Here is a 7699-nt window from a genome sequence, read left to right on the forward strand (position 1 = left end):
GGTTGCCAAAACACCTCACGAGATGTGGACAGGGAAAGCTCCCTCGTTGGCACATATCAAGGTTTGGGGTTGTGAAGTTTTCGTAAGACGAGAAACTCATGACAAGCTCGAACCTCGTAGTGAGCGATGTATTTTCATCGGCTACCCACAGAAATCCTTTGGATATCTCTTCTATAGACCGAGTGATAATATTGTCTTCGTTGCGAGGAGAGGGGTTTTCCAAGAACGAGAACTCATAAACCAAGGAGACAGTGGGAGGTAGATTGATCTTGAAGAGATTCAAGAGTCGAGTGATGAAGGAACCTCTACCGCTGGCACTCAACCCGAGGAGGAAACTCCGGTTGAACCAATTGATGAGTCGTTACCTCTTAGACATTCCGAAAGAGTTAGAGTTCAACCCCAGTTGTATGGTTTTCATATTACTACCGAAGGGGACACGTATATTAGTGATAGTACACTAATAAATCTAGATGAACCTAATTGCTATAAGGAAGCCATGGCAGGCCCGGAGTCTGCAAAACGGAAAGAAGCGATGGACAGCGAGATTCAGTCCATGTATGACAACCAAGTTTGGAATTTGGTTGACAATGTTCCCGGGCGTAAGACGGTTGGGTGCAAATGGATCTTCAAGAAGAAGACCGACATGGATGGGAATGTACACACATACAAGGCGCGATTGGTGGCGAAGGGCTTTACTCAAACTCCCAGAGTTGACTATGATGAGACCTTCTCACCAGTTGCAAAAATAAAATCTATTAGGGTGATGCTAGCCATTGTTGTATTTCATGATTATGAAATATGGCAAACGGATGTCAAGACCGCTTTCCTTAATGGGAAGTTGGCTGAGGATGTTTACATGGCTCACCAGAGGGTTTTGTCGATCCGAAGCATCCAAATAGAGTGTGCAAGCTTGAGAAGTCCATTTATGGACTTAAGCAAGCATCTCGCAGATGGAATCTTTGCTTTGATGAGAAAGTCAAAGAGTTTGGATTTGTACGAAGCGAAGATGAATCATGTGTATATGTCAAAGCCAGTGGGAGAATAGTTATAGCTTTCTCGTTTTGTATGTCGATGACATACTGCTCATAGGAAACGACATTCCGACTCTGCAGGAGGTCAAGTCTTTGCCCGGGAAGTGCTTTGCTATGAAGGACCTCGGAGAGGCTTCCTATATTTTGGGAATAAGGATAGTGAGAGAAAGAAGTAAGAGAATGATAGGACTTAGTCAGAATACTTACTTAGATAAGGTACTAAAACGTTTTAGTATGGAAAACTCGAAAAAGGGAGAACTACCGATACAAAGTAATATCAAGTTGAGTAAGACTCAAAGTCCGCGTACCAAAGCAGAGATAGCTGAGATGAGCCGAGTACCTTACGCTTCCGCAGTTGGCTCGATCATGTATGCTATGACTTGTACTCATCCTGATGTGGCTTTTGATTTGAGCATGGTCAGTAGATATCAAGGGAATCCTGGTAGAGCGCATTGGATTGCGGTCAAGAACATCCTTAAGTACCTTCGGAGGACCAAGGAATGGTTTCTAGTCCTCGGAGGGAGTGATGACTTAAAGGTGCGAGGGTATAGTGACGCCATTTTCCAGACTGACAGGGACAACTACCGTTCGCAGTCGGGATAGGTCTTTACCCTTAATGGAGGAGCGGTAACGTGGAAAAGTTCCAAACAGGAAACTGTAGCCGATTCAACGTGTGAATCAGAGTACATTGCCGTGAGTGAAGCGTCAAAGGAGGAAATATGGTTGAAGAACTTCATTGGCGATCTTGGAGTTGTGCCTGCTATAAAGGAGCCCATGGAAATTTTCTGTGATAATAAAGGAGCGGTTGCCTTGACCAAGGAAGCGAGAGATCATGGTAGATCTCGGCATATCGACAGAAAATATCACTTTATTAGACATCGAGTAGAAGAAGGACACCTCGTGGTTAAGAGGATATCATCAGAAGATAACCCAGCAGATCCGCTTACAAAGGGACTGAGCAGGGTTAAGCACTTGTAGCATGCTAGGAGTATTGGGCTGAAGGATGATATTAGTTTAGATTAGATAGTTTTAGAAACATGTAATAGGTAATTGTAATTGACATTTGATGATTAAATAAAAGAGTATTATTTATAAGTAAAGTTACTATCTTATGTTAATCGTTTAGCTATTGTTTCACTTTGCATGTTTTGACTTCCAGAATAATTGAGTTTATTAAGAATAATCGAATTATTCAAACTGTCCACAATCGTTTATATGTTGGAAGTAGGTATGAATGAAGATTGTCATGAATTGGTGTGTAGATTGTCTAAATGGTATTAGACATAGCAAAGGTTTGTTGCAACGTTCATGAGCGCTTATGAACAAGTTTTGAGCATTGGAATAAACCCGTGCTTGCTGGAATCACTTTGGGGTGATCGCAAGACAATAATATCATATGGTCTTAAAACCTAGATATATGGTTTATTATTTACTAATTGGTTGTACATTGATATTGTGAAACCACATCAGTAAATTGATGTCATAAAACGCATTGTTGTGTATAGTTGATTAGTCGATAAGTAAATGCATATAAGTCGAAGTTTATCTGTTACTTTTATCCTAAGAGGGTAAAAGCGATATCACGGCCGCTTGATGATTTGATTTGACTTATGTGTTGGGCCCGGTCAGGACTGAATTGATGTGTTCAATTAAGTTCTATGTCAAATAAATCTGAGGTCGAGAAAATAGTTGCTGGACAATAAGTATGACAATGTTTCATGAAATTGTCTGCACGATATCAAAACAGAGGACTGTACGATCCCTTATCTAATGGACAAGTTGCTGATAAGATCAGAGTTGACAGCGTCTTTGAGAGCTACGATTGCTAATCGGATTGTGTTTGCGTTTATAGTTACTAGACTTATCCAAGTAGGAGACTGTTGGATTAGTGTCTAAGGCTGTAACTATATTTGGTAAATACTTGACCCGATTCTGCATGGTCCTTTTGGGTTGCCTTCACCGTAGCAACTTGACAGGGTGATTTGTATAAAGAGAAGAGATATTATTATTAATGTATTATAAGAATAATATGTTAAAGGAATAATAATATTATTTGATTAATATAAGTCATAAATTAATTAGGAATTAATTTGGTGACTTAAAGAGATTAATTGAATAAAGGGGCATAAATTGTCAAATGTGTGATAGTTGTATTTTGGGCTAAGGATCTTTACGGATAAAGGGGTGGACGATTTTAGGGATATGGATCTCCTAGAAATCGTCCAAGGCTTATCTAGAATGATTTTTGGATTGCTTTGAGGCTAAGTTATCCAATTAGGGTTTAAAGTGAAACCCTAGGAGCTCACAGTATAAATAGGCCCTTAGGGTTCAAGAAATCGGCCATTCCATGTTTGAGGAAACCCCTAGAGCCGATTTATCACCTCTCTCCTTCTCTTAAATCATCTTCTTGATAGTTGGTCTTTGTAAGCCATTAGAGGAGTGACATTTGTGACTCTAAGCTCCAAGAAGAATAAGGTTTTCAAGCAAGTAACTCAAGGTATTATTCTAGATCTGTTTTCATATGTTATGATTGTTAGTTTACATTAGATCTAGCCATGAAAGTCTTGGATATATTGCATGTTCAATTAGAGAAACCTAGATCCAAGCTATAGGGTTGTATGTGCACATAGGAAAGTTCTTATGTCTAAAACCCATCACATACTACCTTCCACATGTATATGTACTTTCCTCAAGAACTGCCTCGACTCCACCAGGTCCCTTCTACTACTACTGTTGATCTCATGCTAAACTTATCCTAGGCTTGCCCTAGGTTAATCACCATCCCACTCTCCCCTTCAGCTACATATGAAGTCCCTGTTATCTCCCCGTAACTAGCTCGCAAATACCATTACATATCCCTAAGACTAGATAATTCTTCAAACGAGAGGTTCTACCTTACAACAGTTAGACTCAAATAAGAGCTGCGAAATATGGCTAAACCTAACCTTCTGAAATTATTTAGTCCTCGCAATATGTAACTTAACATATTCGTTTACTAATTAGTAAAAGATAACTAGAACTCCTAAAAGCACAAAGCAAGCAATATTCAAGCATTGAGTACACGTAATCAAGCATATTCTAATCAGGCCATCAGACCATTGACTAATAAGTACTAGCATATGATTCATATAGTCGAGCAAGATACATATAACAGACACATAAGGCATCCTTCTTAGATCCTTAGTCCTAATCTTGCATGCAATTCTCATAAAGCTGATACACAAATAATAGGCACATAAGGCATCCTCCTTAGATCCTTAGTCCTAATCTAGCATGCAGTTCTCATAAAGCTATTACACACATATAATAGGCACATAAGGCATCCTTCATAGATCCTTAGTCCTAATCTAGCATGCAATTCTCATAAGCATATCATAACATAAACTTGTATGGGTTATTTGGGAGTACTTACTTGAGCTCGGCTGATTCCATACAGCACACCCTTTTATCTCTCTCAAAGTTTTTCTCTTTTCAAAATTCTTTTATTTTTCTCAAAGTTTTTTTCATAAAAATGACTTTCTTTTGAAAATTTTCATACCAATTCCTTAGTTTGAGTTCATACACACCCGAGAGTGTGCCCGAATCCCTCAAACCAAGGCTCTGATACCAACTTGAAACATCCCAAAAATACAGTCTAAAAAATTCATTTTAAATCATTAATAAAAACATAATTATCATTTGAAATATAAAAATTATAATTCGTGTATCCCAAAAATATCATAACATCTGTCAAATTTATTAGAGTATAAACATCCCAGGCTGAACAAATGGTGTGTGCACTGTCATCATCCCGAGCTCTCCTTTTGAAAACCGAAGTACCTAAAAACCGTAAGCATGAAGCTTAGTGAATCTCCCCAAATTACCACATACCATACATATAACATGCAACTAGGAGATACAGGCCCTGCCCACTCTCATTTGAGATTCGGGCCCCGCCTACACTCCGTTGTCTAGAAGATTCGGGCCCCGCCCAAACTTCGTTGTCTAAGAGATTCGGGCCCCGCTCACACTCCACTGTCTAGGAGATTCGGGCCCAACAAAACCTGAAAAATGTAAGCACGAAGCTTAGTGAGTCTCCCCAAACTACCACATACCATACACATAACATGCAGCTAGGAGATACGGGCCCCGACCACTCTCATGGAGATTCAGGCCTCGCCCACACTCTGTTGTCTAGGAGATTCAGGCCCTGCCCAGAATCTGCTGTCTAGGTGATTTGGGCCATGCCCACACTCCGATTTCTTGAAGATTCGGGCCCTGCCCACACCCCACTGTCTAGGAGATTCGGGCCCCGCCGACACTCCACTGTCTAGGAGATTCGGGCCCTGCCCACACTCCACAAGTAACATGCATACAAGTATCACATAGACGACAAGTATATCTACTCCTACTAAGCAGTCATATATCTATACTTAAATAATACTACGAGATTCGGGCCCCGCGCACACTCGACTACTATAAGATCCGGGCCCTGCCCACACTCGAATGATAATGAGATACGGGCCCCTCCAACACTCACATACGTAAACAAACACATACAAGTAACACACAAACAACAAGTATAGCAATCCAATAATCTGACTGATATCTATACTCTGTTAATAATGAGATACGGGCCCCACCCACACTCAGCTACTAACATATCACATATACGGGCCGACCTTGGTGCCTTAGACCCGTTCATACTGAAGGAAACTCATCTCGCACTGCTAAAGTCCCGTGAATAAATCTCGGGCTGCAAGTTGACATATTCCCTAGCTATCAACATCAAAACAAAACCCAATTAACCATTTGGGCTTCCTATGCATAACTCTAAAATCCCCACTTGGGGTAAAAGGACCATTTTACCCCTAACCTAACTTGGCCCAATATTAAGACCCAAACTCATATTCTGAAGGCCCAAAATTCAAATAATCAACCAAGGCCCAACTATGACCCATCTATGGCCCAATTTTCCAAATTGGGCACAAGACTTTCCAATGGGCCTTATCATAAGGCCTAATTCAATACTCCAGTCCTTATACTTATTCATGGATGGCGCATCAATAGTCCAAACATCTAGGCCCAACAGAAAAGGCCCAACTCAAAACCCAACACAATTAGGGTTTTCACATGAAATGACGGTTAGGGTTAAGTGTTTCTTACTTAACCCGTTAAGGACTTAATCCATTAAGTCCCTTAATATTCTAGGTAAATCATATAGTGTAATTGGCCATAAGCCAAACATCTATCCAATGGTCCAAACGTGGGCCCCGACAATCCAAATCAAACATTTTCTAAAATTAGGGTTTTCTAAACCCTATTAGGGTTTCTAACCCAAGCACATGCCAATGAAGTCCAAGATCAAGCTATTGGGCCGATTAGGGTTTCACCATGTCGAGCACCACCCACTACTACCTCGGGCGGTGGTGGTCTACGGCGGCACACAACGTCAGCCACTACCTCACTGTGGTGGTGGTGGCTTTTCCTTCAACCCTTCCGCCAAAAAACATTTATACAAGTCCTATTTTAATAAACATACTCATACTATCACATCATACACACACAACCACCACCATACGAAGGTTGGTGGTGGCGAAGCGGTGGCAGGAGGCGGCAGCCACCACTACATGGTGGTGGTAGTGGGTTTTCTGCCAAAAATACACACATCCCACACCATAAATATCGAAAACAACCACTATACTATAACATACACCCATTCAGCCACCTCTTAGGCGACAGGCGTCACTAGAAAAACGCAACAGCGGCCCTTAATGGCCACCGACGGCGGCAGTGACGATTCCGGCATCACACCCACAAAGAACGAGAGAGAAAGAGGAAGGATAGGTTGAGGGTGACTTACTGTGCATTCCCAGTGGCTCGCGACTTGCACAACAACGGCACAACGGGTTTTCTCCCGGTCCTAGGCGGTTCTTCGGCTGCCATGACGTTTCCGGCAAAAGACATCGTGATGGCGTTCTTCATCGACATTGCAGCGGCAGCGGTCGAACTTTGCTTGCAAGCGGCGCTGAGAAAATTTCCAAAAACGGTGGTGGTGGATGAACTCATCTAGGTTTAAGGTTAGATGGTGCAACGAGAGGGGAACGAATGGTTCCTGTTTAATCTTGTGTTCATACAAACTCAATGCATGTTTTACACTTCCAGTCCCCTCCTTCTCATAAACTCTTCAAAACAGATCCATAAGTTACCATTTAGCCCCCATCACTCCCAAGTCCTTTCAATTTAGGTCCTAATAATTACCAAGCAGCGCCCACTTCTAAAATCCGTTTTCAAATTAAATCAGAAATTACATTTTAACCCCAAAACCAACACCCCACTAAATATTATAGATTTTAGGGCTACTATTCATTTATTAATTTTACTTATTTATTTATTTAATAAACGGGGGTGTTACACTAAGTTTATGATACTTTAATAGATTTTTGAAAGTTCGATCTAAAGCTTCAAATGCATGTTTGTGAATCATGGTTGCTTTATCCCAAATGATCAATGAGATTTTTTATAATAAACTGGCGAGTTCACTATCTGGTGATATGGAGCAAACAAAATCCACATTAAGAACCAAAACAATTATAAACCGGAAGTGTGTCGTCTTGCTGCCGGTTAATAATAAAGAAGCAATCCTACTTGAAGCAATATTTAAAACAATTTGAGCATTACATCTAACT

The 7699-nt window shown here is 40.9% G+C and overlaps 1 protein-coding gene across 1 annotated transcript in view; it reads left to right on the top strand.

Moving 5' to 3' along the window:
* The first annotated feature begins 6784 nt into the window (after nucleotides 1-6784).
* The window catches only part of LOC111879806 (wax ester synthase/diacylglycerol acyltransferase 11-like), a 5686-nt gene continuing 4771 nt past the window's right edge, over nucleotides 6785-7699 (top strand). The window contains exon 1 of the mRNA XM_023876238.3: nucleotides 6785-6857. Coding sequence (XP_023732006.2) covers nucleotides 6785-6857 — 73 coding nt within the window. The remainder of the gene's footprint in view (nucleotides 6858-7699) is intronic.

Source organism: Lactuca sativa, chromosome 7, assembly GCF_002870075.4.
Source record: "Lactuca sativa cultivar Salinas chromosome 7, Lsat_Salinas_v11, whole genome shotgun sequence".
Lineage (NCBI taxonomy): Eukaryota > Viridiplantae > Streptophyta > Magnoliopsida > Asterales > Asteraceae > Lactuca > Lactuca sativa.